The sequence below is a fragment of the Sapajus apella genome, unplaced genomic scaffold (genome assembly GCF_009761245.1).
Source record: "Sapajus apella isolate SASKATOON/1434 unplaced genomic scaffold, GSC_monkey_1.0 scaffold143, whole genome shotgun sequence".
Taxonomy (NCBI): Eukaryota; Metazoa; Chordata; class Mammalia; order Primates; family Cebidae; genus Sapajus; species Sapajus apella.
Genome location: NW_022437083.1, coordinates 2811831 through 2824943, shown reverse-complemented (window position 1 = coordinate 2824943; position 13113 = coordinate 2811831). Strand labels below are relative to the sequence as shown.

General features: G+C 44.3%; 1 protein-coding gene across 24 annotated transcripts in view; it reads right to left on the bottom strand.

The window, feature by feature from the left end:
• LRCH3 (leucine rich repeats and calponin homology domain containing 3) overlaps nucleotides 1-11719 on the bottom strand; it is a 102097-nt gene extending 90378 nt beyond the window's left edge. For all 24 annotated transcript variants that reach the window (XM_032264266.1, XM_032264251.1, XM_032264257.1 and 21 more), the window contains exon 1: nucleotides 11414-11719. In XM_032264266.1, coding sequence (XP_032120157.1) covers nucleotides 11414-11714 — 301 coding nt within the window. In that variant the 5' untranslated portion in view covers nucleotides 11715-11719. The remainder of the gene's footprint in view (nucleotides 1-11413) is intronic.
• Nucleotides 11720-13113: the final 1394 nt, after the last annotated feature.

Below are 13113 nucleotides of genomic sequence, written 5' to 3'. Positions count from 1 at the left end.
CTTGTTACCCAGGCTGGAGTGCAATGGCGCGATCTCGGCTCACAGCAACCTCCGCCTCCTGGGTTCAAGCAATTCTCCTGCCTCAGCCTCCTGAGTAGCTGCCCAGCTGATTTTTTGTATTTTTAGTAGAGACAGGGTTTCACCATGTTGACCAGGATGGTCTCCATCTCTTGACCTTGTGATCCACCCGCCTCGGCCTCCCAAAGTGCTGGGATTACAGGCGTTAGCCATCGCGCCCAGCCCTATAAATGTTAATTAAGTTTACTTGTTCCGGATCTGACTTCAAATCCTGGATATCGTTGTTAATTTTCTGTCTCATTGATCTGTCTCATACTGATGTTGAAGTCTCCCACTATTATTGTGTGGGAGTCTAAGTCTCTTTATAAGTCTTATATATCTGGGTATTCCTGTATTGGGTGCGTATATATTTAGGATCTTTAGCTCTTCTTGATGCATTGATTCTTTTATCATTATGTAATATCCTTCTTTGCTTCTTATTATCTTTGTTGCTTTGAAGTCTTATTTTATCAGAGGCAAAAATTGCAACTCCTGCTTTTTATTTATTTATTTTTGCTCTCCATTTGGTGGGTAAATCTTTCTCCATCCCTTTGAGTCTTTGTGTATCCTTGCATGTGAGATGGGTCTGGATGCAGCATACCGATGGGTTTTGGCTTTTTTTGCCTGTCTGTGTCTTTGGCTTGGGAGATTTAGTCGATTTAAATTTAGAATTAATCATAATATATGTGAGTTTAATACTGCCATTTAATGTTAGCTGGCTGTTTTGCCCATTAGTTGATGTAAATTCTTGTTTATGCTGATGCTGTTTACTTTTTGGTATTTTTTTTTTTAGAAAGGCTGATACTGGTTGTTCCTTTCTATGTGTAGTGGTTCTTTCAGAAGCTTCTGTAAAGCAGGCCTGGTGGTGATGAAATCTCTGAGTGCTTGCTTGTTCACAAAAGATTTTATTTTTCCCTTGCTTATGAAGCTTAGTTTGGCTGGGTGTAAAATTCTGGGTTGAAAGTTCTTTTCTTTAAGGATGTCGAATATTGGCCCCCACTCTCTTCTGGCTTGTAGGGTTTCTGCCAAGAGATCTGCTGTGAGTCTGATAGGCTTCCCCTTACGGGTAACCTGACCTTTCTCTCTGGCTGCCCTCATTATTTTCTCCTTCATTTCAACCCTGGTGAATCTGGCGATTATGTGCCTTGAGGTTGGTCTTCTTGAGGAATATCTTTGTGGTGTTCTTTGTATTACCTGGAGTTGAATATTGTCCTGCCTTGCTAGGTTGGGAAAGTTTTCCTGAATAATATCCTGAAGTGTATTTTCCAGCTTGGATCGATTCCTTCGTCACATTCAGGTACACCTATCAAACGTAGGTTAGGTCTTTTCACATCGTCCCATATTTCTTGGAGACTTTGCTCATTCCTTTTTATCCTTTTTTCTCCCATCTTGTCTTCTCGTTTTATTTCATTAAGTTGGTCTTCGACCTCCGATATCTTTTCTTCTGCTTGATCAATTTGGCTGTTAAAACTTGTGCATATTGGCCGGGCGCGGTGGCTCAAGCCTGTAATCCCAGCACTTTGGGAGGCCGAGGCGGGTGGATCACGAGGTCAAGAGATCGAGACCATCCTGGTCAATATGGTGAAACCCCGTCTCTACTAAAAATACAAAAAAAATTGGCTGGGCATGGTGGCGCGTGCCTGTAATCCCAGCTACCCAGGAGGCTGAGGCAGGAGAATTGCCTGAACCCAGGAGACGGAGGTTGCGGTGAGCCGAGATCGCGCCATTGCACTCCAGCCTGGGTAACATGAGTGAAACTCCGTCTCAAAAAAAAAAAAAAAAAAACTTGTGCATACTTCGCAAAGTTCTAGTGTTGTGTTTTTCAGCTCCATTAATTCACTTATATTCCTCTCTAAATTGTGTATTCTTGTTAACATTTCGTCAAACCTTTTTTCAAAGTTCTTAGTTTCTTTGCATTGGGTTAGAACAAGTTCTTTTAATTCACTGAAGTTTCTTATCATTCACCTTTTGATGCCTGCCTCTGTTAATGGAATACGCTCTTTCTACATCAGGCCTTGTTCTGTTGCTGATGAGGAACTGTGATCCCCTGTGGAGGGAGAGGTGTTCTGATTTTGGGTATTCTCAGCCTTTTTAGGCTGGTTTCTTCCCTTCGTTATAGATTTATCCATCTGTGGTCTTTATAATTACCGTCTTTATAATTGGGTCTCTGAGTGGACACCCAACTTGTTGATTCCCGGCGCTAAAATCTGAGCAACCCACTGCGCCGGCCAAAACAGCAGCGTTAAGATTGATGGTGCTTTTCTGACTCTGCACCAAGAACTGCCGCACCAAGGCAGCGGCAAAACTGCCTTGCCGGTCACAAGAGTCGCGCTGGCGACCCGTGGGGCTCCTCTGCTGGGAATCTCCTGGTGAGTGAGCAACAAAAATTCGTCTGAAAGTGTGGCATCCTCTTGTTCTCTGCACTTTCACTGGGAGCTACAATCCCGAGCTGCTAGTGATCAGCCATCTTGGAGCGCTCTAAAAATCATTTTTAAAAACCTGTTTCTTTTTTTTTCTGAGGTGGAGTCTCGCTCTGTCACCCATGCTGCAGTGCAGTGGCGTCGATCTTGGCTCACTGCAACCTTGCCTCCCGGGTTCAAGCGATTCTTCTGCCTCAGCCTCCCAAGTAACTGGGGCTGGGATTCCAGGCACACACCACCACACCCGGCTAATTTTTGTATTTTTAGTAGAGACAAGGTTTTGCCATGTTGGCCAGGGTGGTCTCAAACTCCTGACCTCAGATGATCCACCCACCTCGGCTACCCAAAGTGTTGGGATTACAGGCGCGAGCCACTGCACCCAGCCAAAAACCTGTTTTTAATAGGAAAATCTATTACCCAGTTTTTTAATAAGAAATAAGTTAAAATAAACCAGTTTAAATCCAAAATTTAAGACTTCCTTTAAACAATGAAAATTTAGAAATTGTGAAGAGCAAAGAAGAAAGTTAAAAGTGAATAAGGAAATGCTTTAAATTTTTAGGATGAGTTTGGTTCTAAAATTAGTTGCATTGCATTTGATACTGCAGGCTACTTCAGGAATTCAAAATAGTATTCCTTTGTGTGAATTACCACACTGACCATACATTTTTCGCAGGCACAACTGGAATATTTCACAAATAAACTGAAAAGGACAATAAATATGTGCATTACCATATTACTTAAAAGACATACTTTATATTATAATATGGAGTAACATTAACCATCCAGCTCCCAAATATAGCCACTGTAAAAGGAACTGGAACCTAGGAAATCCTTGGCCCCAACACTACTGCCACACATCTACTCCCAACATTGGTTTTACGGTCATCTATGGTTCATCTTCTCACTTCCCCTAAAGAAACCATCCTACTGTCTACCCTTCCCTTTAAAAAAAAAAATCCCAGGACAGTCTAACATCACTGTCCAGTACAACTTCCTGCAATGATGAAAAAATTTTATTACTTGTGCTGTCTGACATGACAGAGAGTGGGTCTGTCCAAGGTGCTGTCCAAAATGACAAACAGGGTTCCTGAGCACTTGAAATGTGCTCAGTGCAAATGAAGAACCAAGTTTTTAATTTTATTTTAATTTTTTGTTGTTGTTGAGACAGAGTCTCGCTCTGCTGCCAGGCTGGAGTGCAGTGGCAGCGATCTCAGCTCACTACAATCTCCACCTCCCAGGTTCAAGTGACTCTCCTGCTTCAGCCTCCTGAGTAGCTGGGACTACAGGCGCGCACCACCATGCCCAGCTAATTTTTGTATTTTTTAGTAGAGACGAGGTTTCACCATGTTGGCCAGGATGGGCTCGATCTCTTGACTTTGTGATCTGCCCGTCTCAGTCTACCAAAGTTCTGTGATTACAGGTGTGAGCCACCGCATCTGGTCTAATTTTTATTTTAATAACCACTTATGGCTAGTTGCTACCATACTGGACAGCACAGTTCTAGAAAAATTTGTAGTAAATATATTGTGACTGTTACAAAATATGCATAAATAAGGATCCAAGAAATACACAATCTCAAATTAAGACCTGGTACTCTAGTCCATATTTCCAGGACTAATGAAACTAATTTTGTGAGTTACATATTGCCTCTTTGGAAAATTAAATGGCATTTTAGCAGTCTTCATTCTTCTTCTTTTTTTTTTTTTTGAGACGGAGTTTCGCTCGTTACCCAGGCTGGAGTGCAATGGCGCGATCTCGGCTCATCGCAACCTCCGCCTCCTGGGTTCAGGCAATTCTCCTGCCTCAGCCTCCTGAGTAGCTGGGATTACAGGCACGCGCCACCATGCCCAGCTAATTTTTTGTAGTTTTAGTAGAGACGGGGTTTCGCCATGTTGACCAGGATGGTCTCGATCTCTTGACCTTGTGATCCACCAGCCTCGGCCTCCCAAAGTGCTGGGATTACAGGCTTGAGCCACCGCGCCCGGCCTAGTCTTCATTCTTCTTACCTAGAAAGTATTCATTTCTTGAAAATCTTAGTTCTCACAGCTCCAACAACACTGCATTACTTTGGCTCACCTGCTACATGTCAATTTTCCCTTTTTTTCCTTCCTTTGTCACAGCATCCTGCTCTCACCCGTAGACTTTACCCCAGTGTTGAGTCTTTGGTTTCTTGTTTTCTGTATTTCATTCAAGAGTTTTCTTCAGGCTTCAACTAGGACTCTTATTTGCCTTCTGTAAAACAGTATCACCTCACTATATAACCTTAAGGATATCATTTAATCTGAGATTGCTTCTGTCTTTTTTCATTTTTTTTGAGGCAGGGTTTCACTCTGTTGGTCACGCTGGAGAGCTCTGGCGCAGGCGCGATCTTCACTCACTGCAGCCTCAATCTCTCAGATTCAAGCGATTCTCCCACCTCAGTTTTCCAAGTAGCTGCAACTACAGGCGCACTCCACCACAACTAATTTTCGTATTTTTTTTTTTTTTTTTTTTTTGAGAGACGAAGTTTGCAATGTTGCCCAGGCTGATCTCCAACTCAGCTCAAGTGATCTACCTGCCTCAGCCTCTCAAAGTGTTAAAGTGATAAGATTACGTGGTGAGCCACTGCACCCAGCTTCAGATTGCTTCTCATTTGTGAAATAACTTAGAAGGTTACAATGGTTCCTTCTGGTTTTAAGAGTCTTTTTTTTTTTTTTTTTTTTGCTGGAATGCAGTAGTGCAATCTCGACTCATTGCAACCTGTGCATCCCTGGTGCAAGTGATTCCCCTGCCTGTCTCCTGAGTAGCTGGGATTACAGGAGCCAGCCACTGCACCCGGCTAATTTTTGTATTTTTAATAGAGACAGGGGTTTGCCATGTTGGCCAGGCTGGTCTCGAACTCCCGACCTCAGGTGATCTGCCTACCTCGGCCTCCCAAAGTGTTGGAATTACAGGCAGGAGTCACTGCGCCTGGCCTAGTTTTAGGATTCTATGAATTCTAGTACAGGCCTAGTTACTGAATCTTTTTTGTTTCTGTTTGCTTTTTCCCAGACTGATTCCTCTTTCCACTTTTTAAAATGCTGGTATCTCCCCCAGTTGTCAGTGCCTACCTTTCCCATTCTCTACGTCCTTCCTACAAGAATCATACGAACTCTCACTATGACTCTCTTGAATTTATTCTGTAACCTTAACTTCACTCCACATTCTATTTTTTTTCTTCCCCAAACAGCTCTGGGCATAGATTTTTTTTTTTTTTTTTTTGACATGGAGTTTTGCTCTTGTTGCTCAGGCTGAAGTGCAATGGTGTGATATCAGCTCCCTGCAACCTCCGCCTCCTGGGTTCAAACAATTCTCCTGACTCAGCCTCCTGAGTAGCTGGGATTACAGGAATATACCACCATGCCACCATGCCCAGCTAATTGTTTGTATTTTTGGTAGAGACAGGGTTTCACCATGTTGGCCAGGCTCTCTTGAACTCCCGACCTCAGGTGATCCACGCACCTTGACTTCCCAACGTGTCGCTCTAGATTCTAAAGCTCTAGTTTCTATTTGTTTCTATTTGCCCCACACGATTCACCAGATGTGCTAAAATCCTTCAAAGATATCAGTCAAACCAAAGAAATTATAGGAACCAAACTTGTCAGTGTGATTAGTGATCAAGAACACAAATTTTAGGGTCAAATGTATCAGTAACTGAATCCTAGTTCTGTCACTTACTAGCTGTGAGACCTTGATCAAATTATTTAATCTCCTCAGCCTCAATTTTCTCACATGTAAAATGGGGTCAAAAACAGTATTTACAACTCACTGTGGTTGTTTTTGTTCGTGATACACACCACACACACACACACACACACACACAGCTTAGCACAATACTTGGAATATGTTAAGACCTCAATAAATGTTAGCTACTATTCTAAGCAACAGCATTACCATCTTTCTAGTCTTACAGGCTTAACAGTTATCTTGGACTCCTTCTGTCCTTTATTTTTTAAATAAATTCAATCAGGATTTGTACATTTTCATTTTTCAATATGCTCTCAGTTTACCAGGATTTCATTCCCTCACAGCTTTCTATTATTATGCAGCTACCCAAGCAATTAGTAGATTTAAAAATATTCACAAGGCCTCATTTTTATTTCTTCTACATTGCGTAGCATAATACCTAAAACATAAAAGTTTCGCCATTATTACAGAATTCAAAAAATCTTTCCACCTATCTATCTCCCCATTAGATCCCCTGAGTTCTTTGCGGGCAGGGAGTCCTCTTTGTACACCAATAACTGCCAAAGTCCTTTAGCCAATAAATGTCTGTAGAATGAACGCTGACTTGTCTCTAAACCTATTAGCTACCTAGCTTCCTCATATGTGAAAGGCAGCTCTTATATTCTTTTTTTTTTTTTTTTTTTTTTTGGTTTTTTTGTTTTTTTTTGAGACGGAGTTTCACTCTTGCTACCCAGGCTGGAGTGCAATGGCGCGATCTCGGCTCACTGCAACCTCCGCCTCCTGGGTTCAGGCAATTCTCCTGCCTCAACCTCCTGAGTAGCTGGGATTACAGGCATGCGCCACCATGCCCAGCTAATGTTTTTTGTATTTTTAGTAGAGACGGGGTTTCACCATGTTGACCAGGATGGTCTCGATCTCTTGACCTCGTGATCCACCCGCCTCGGCCTCCCAAAGTGCTGGGATTACAGGCTTGAGCCACCGCGCCCGGCAACTCTTATATTCTCTAATCCAATAATTTATTTTGACCAAATTGGTCTTGCCACAATATCATCATGAGCAGTTTCACTGCATTAGTCAAGACCTTTTTGTCATCAAAAAATTCTGGCCGGGCCCGTGGCTCACGCCTATCATCCCAGCACTTTGAGAGGCTGAGGTGGGCAGACCACAAGGTCAGGAATTTAAGACCAGCCTGGCCAATATGGTGAAACCCCATCTCTACTAAAAATAGAAAAATTAGTCAGGTGTGGTGGTAGGCACCTGTAGTCCCAGCTACTCAGGAGGCTGAGGCAGGAGAATTGCTTGAACCCGGGAAGTGGAGGTTGCAGTGAGCGGAGATCATGCCACTGCACTCTAGCCTGGGCAACAAAGCAAGACTCCCATCTCAAAAACAACAACAACAACAACAAAAAAAAACCATTCTACTCACCTTAAGCAGAAAAGAGAATTTATTAGCTCATATAATTTGAAAGTACAGAGGTAGCACTAACTTTAGGAATGGCAGGTGACCCAAAGGCACAAACACTGACATCAGAACTTGGTCTTACTGTTCCCATCTTTTGACTTTGCTTTCTACTTATTGGTAAATTCTAGGCTCATATCCTATTCTCTCAGCAACCATAGGGCTCAAAGCATGCCTCTTTCTCAATAGCACAACAAAAAATTCAGTTACTATTGTCTGCTGACTGCAAAATGTGCCCACCTCTGAACAATCACTATGGCCAGAGCAATGGACTGTATACTATTAGCTAGGCCTGAGCCGTTGGCATACGCTATGTCAGGATGCGGTTCATATAACTGAGAGGGGTGGTTCCTTAGGAAAACTGAAGTATTGTTGCCAGAAGGGATTGAATGATGGACTGGCAAAATTAACTGATGTCCCTTATACTCTAAATTTTTTTGTATGCTGAGACCACTGCCTAAAATAGCTTTCCTTCTTGTTTCTGGTTGCCCAAATCCAAGTTATATCCTTTCTGCTCCAAGAAGTCTTCTGCGATTTCTTCTAAGATTTTCCTTGTCCACTGATCAAATCACCCATTCCCAAATATTCTTTTTTTCTAAGAGATTAATCTTTTTTATTTTTTTTGAGACAGAATCTACTCTGTCACCCAGGCTGGAGTGCAGTGGCATTATCTCAGCTCACTGCAACCTCCACCTCCTGGGTCCAAGCAATTCTCATGCCTTAGCCTCTTAAGTAGCTGGGATTACAGGTGCCCACCATCACACCCAGAAAATTTTAGTATTTTTAGTAGAGATGGGGTTTCACCATGTTGTCTAGGCTGGTCTGAAACTTCCGATCTCAGGTGATCTGCCTGGCTTGGCCTTCCCAAATGCTGGGATTATAGGTGATAGCCACCGGGCCCGGGCAGATTAACCTTTTAAAATAAACAGCACAGAAAGTCTCAAGAAAACATTCCCAATAAATTCAAAATCATGTCCAACTGATTGGGTAATATATGCTGTTTCCTAGGACATATATTCAAAGGACAACAGCTCTACCATGCACATGCTATACATTATGAAAGAACAGTATGAGGGCCAGGCGCGGTGGCTCACGCCTGTAATCCCAGCACTTTGGGAGGCCGAGGCGGGTGGATCATGAGGTCAAGAGATCGAGACCATCCTGGTCAACATGGTGAAACCCCGTCTCTACTAAAAATACAAAACATTTAGCTGGGCGTGGTGGTGCGTGCCTGTAATCCCAGCTACTCAGGAGGCTGAGGCAGGAGAACTGCCTGAACCCAGGAGGTTGCGGTAAGCCGACATCGTGCCATTGCACTCCAGCCTGGGTAACAAGAGCAAAATTCCGTCTCAAAAAAAAAAAAAAAAGAACAGTATGTGAGGCAACTTTTATATGTTAGCATTCAAATAATTTTACTTGGCTTTGAATTTTCTTTCTTTCTTTTTTTTTTTTTTTTTTTCCTCCATCCAAGTCTTTAGCAATCATAAATTTTCTATAAGGTCTATGCATACCTAGTAACTACCATAAGTTGCTCCCGAATTAAAGTATCTGCTATAAAAAAAGACTGTGGCTTTTGGAGTCACCTCAAAGGAGACTAAAATCCTGGCTAATACCCCCTTCTCTGTCCTTTAGCCACAGATCTTTCTCTAAATGCTGGTTTCCACCACCAGTAAAAACAGAAATAGTAATATCTACTTAAAAAGAGGTTGCACGTGCAGCAGAAAGAACAGAGTTAGATGAACCTGGGCTGAAATTCTACCAATAATACTATGTAGTGGTAACAGCTATATGACTTTCTCTAAGTGATCCTCACATGTAAAGTGGGGATAATAATATTTAATCCACAATTGTTGTGTGCCAATTAACAAGGTAATATATTTCAAAATATCTAACACAATGAATTGCAAATAGTGAATACTCAATAAGTGATGTTATCAGCATTAAATTATCTGTTTAAAACAAAACAATTCAGATTGAATTTTTGTACTAATTAACAAGGTCTGCCAAAGATTTTTTTATACTTCATAAATGATATTACTACATGTTAGAAATGAATCTAGTCTAATAGGTTATAAAATACCTTGTAATCTTTTTATTTTCTTTTTTACACTTTTTGGCCAGATAAAAAGTCAACCAATAAAAAATTTGGTTTATAAAGAAATTATTAAAGTGTGGGCAAAATCATACTTAAAAATTCAGAACATAGTAAGGAAAAACCTCTTTGGTATTACTTACTATTCTTCATAATTGCACTTGGATTTTCTTAGTCAATAAAACGTTTCTTAAGGACTCAACATTTTGCTCCCAGAACTATTTAAAAGCAGGTGAGATAATGAGCTAGATAAGACTCCTGTAATCAACTTGTTCTTTAGCTTCAGGCTTGATGTATTAACACTGCAATGACTCACACCCATACAAAATCACCATATGGTAATATAGTCATCTCCTAAGCAGAAGCAGGAAATTTGGGGTATGAATGACAATTTGAGATGCTGTCTACCTGAACACATACAAAACGCAAGTGGACGCTCATATTTACCTTAGCAAAAAACCATAATTCACTAAAAAATATTCAGTTCAACTGTTTCCAACAAGAGATTAAATGAGCAGGCATTTAATTTCTTCTATTTTATACTATAACAAAAGTTTCTTTGGAAAGAATAGTTTCGTGATTTAGTTCTCTTTACTTTTCCAAAATGAGTGAATTGTATGTAATGCCTATCAAACTTTAATGAGTGCAAAGCATAGAAAATGTGCTCAATCTGAGATTTTAAAATATGACACCAAGTACTGCAGGCCGCGGTGGCTCATGCCTGTAATCCCAGCCCTTTGGGATGCTGAGGCCAGCAGATGGCTGAGCCTAGGAGTTCGAGACCAGCCTGGGCAACATGGCGAAACCTCATCTCTACAAAAAACACAAAAAATTAGCTGGTGTGGTGGCGCGTGCCTGCAGTCCCAGCTACAAGGGAAGCTGAGGTGGGAAGATCACCTGAGCCCGGAGGTCCAGGCTGCAGTGAGCAGTGATGACGGCACTGCAAACAGGAACAATTCGGTCACCAGACACTGCTCCCTACAACTAAGAAAACCAAGTAATACGTAGTTTCTTTTATTCTCTTTCCTGCGTTCGAAAACATACGGAACACAAAGTAATGCTTTAAAAAGGAAGAGCAATCATCTTTTCTAAGCAGTTTAATTCAACTTTTGTTTTTGGAGGACATGAGGAGTGGGAGAGGAGACTAACGGGAGTCAGAGGTCGGTTCTGGTTATTTTACCAGCGTATTTACTTCGTAAATCAACTAGACGGGGGCGAAGAAAGAAGTTCCAGCGTTCGGGTTCGAATTAAACACACACAGCCGCCCCCAACACGGCTTTCGAGAAACGCCGGGGCCGAGGTCCACCGTTCCCTGACAACGCGGCGCGTCCGGACACCCCCGCTGCCCCGCATGCAGCGCTCGCACGGCGTTCCCGTCAGGGAAGGGCCACCGGGCACCCCAAATCCCAAAGGGCCTGCGGAAGCCGAGGCGGGGCGAGGGGCTCCCTCCGCCCTGGCCGCAGCCGACTCTCCCCGGAAAGACGAACGCCGCCATCGACCCCGCCCGGCCCCCTCCCCGCCGCCTCAGGCTCCGGGTCCGGCCCGCGGGCGGAAGGCTGCGGCCGGCGGCTTCTCCCCGCGACCCGGGTCCGGACCCGGAGCCTCGGGACCAGCTGCTGAAACTGCCCCGCAGGAGAGCCGCCCCCGCCCGCCCGGCCGCCCCCCCGCCGCCGCGCTCACCCGCCCGGGTGGTGTCCGTCAGGTCGTGGTTGGCCGCTCCCCGGGGAAACTCCCTCAGTTTCCGGCCGCTCAGGCTCAGCACCCCGGTGACCGCCGCCTCCTCCAAGGCTCGGTCGAGAGAGCGGCTCCATGAGCCCGGGCCAGACCCAGGGCCGGCCCCGGAGCCGGAGCCGCAGTGAACGCCAGGCAGGTTTCCTCCCGACGCGGCCGGGCCGGAGTACTCGGCAGCCGCTGCCACAGCGACCAAGCCCGCGGCCGCCATTTCCCCGCCGCCGACGCCGGGGTTGCCGGCTCGGCGCATGCGCGGCCGCCGCTGGGTGGGCGGGGAAAGCGGCCGCTGGCCCCGGGCGGCTCCGTGACTGGCAGCGCGGCGCCCCGCCCACGTGGTCCGCTTTGCAGGGGAGTTCGAACGCACCTCACCATCCGGAGCGGCCCCGGCTCTGACCTCCCGGGGCATGTCTAAAATGCCTCTGCAAAAACATCCTTCGGGCAACGCTCCGCACCAAAACGTCCCCGCCTCGCGGAGAACTGCAGGCTTAGACTAAGCGTTAAAGTAGGATTTTTGTTTTCGAGACGGAGTCTCGCTCTGTCGCCCAGGCCGGAGTGCAGCGGCGCGATCTCGGCTCACCGCAACCTCCGCCTCCCGGGTTCAAGCGATTCCCCCGCCTCAGCTTCCCGAGTAGCTGTGACTACAGGCGCGGGCCACCACGCCCAGCTGATTTTTGTGTTTCTATTATACACGGGGTTTCACCGTGTTGGCCCGGCTGGTCTCGATCTTCTGATCTAGTGATTCGCCCGCCGCGGCCTGCCAGAGAGCTGGGATTACAGGCGCGGGCCACCACGCCCTGCCAGGATTTTCTCGCAACACTGTCGCTTCCAGAAACGTGGACGGTGAGAGGAGGGGACCCTCGGGGATACGACTCAAACCGTTTCCCAACTTGTGTTACCAGATGATTTGGTGGACTTAACTATGGTTGCTGGAGGGGAAAACAAACGTGCTAATTGGGCTGAAAATTCTCATTGAAAACGTTATATATTTTATATCGTCCATCCCTTTTATAAAATAGCTCTTCTTAATGAAAATACAACAAATATCTTTAACAGTACTTGTCCTGTAGGCAATATTTCATTGTTGTTGGATTAGTATTAAGTGTAAGATTAGCAAGATTAGTATTAAAGTGTAAAATGTTGGTCTGGAAGCAAAACTGAGGAACAGAAAATGATCTGACCGTAATCTAAATGTGGGAATTAAAGGTAGAACCCAAGAGATGCTCTAAATTGAAACCACTCAAGTAATGAAAGAGTAGAATACTTCATTTAAAACGAACTAGGCTTCACTCAAATTGCAACCAGTCTCTAGCATATTCTTCCGTCTCTTTTACTGAAGAAGCCATTTCTGCTTTATGATGTAAATTTTACCAACAATTAATCGACTAGTATTTACTATGGGAAATAGAAGAGGCTGTCAGATACAATCCTTTTCCTAGAGGATTACAAATAACTCTGAAATTCAGACAAGCCAATTCAAGAACGAGCCAGCAAAAAACGGCTGAATGATGGGGCTTGCTTACGCGTTCAGAGAAAAGAAAGCTGTATCATGGATAAACTAGGTTTAAAATTAAACCTGAAGGATTATAAAGGAGGACAGGCTAGAAGGTGAGATTGGAAGATGGATCAGCATGAAGACATCCAGGTACTAT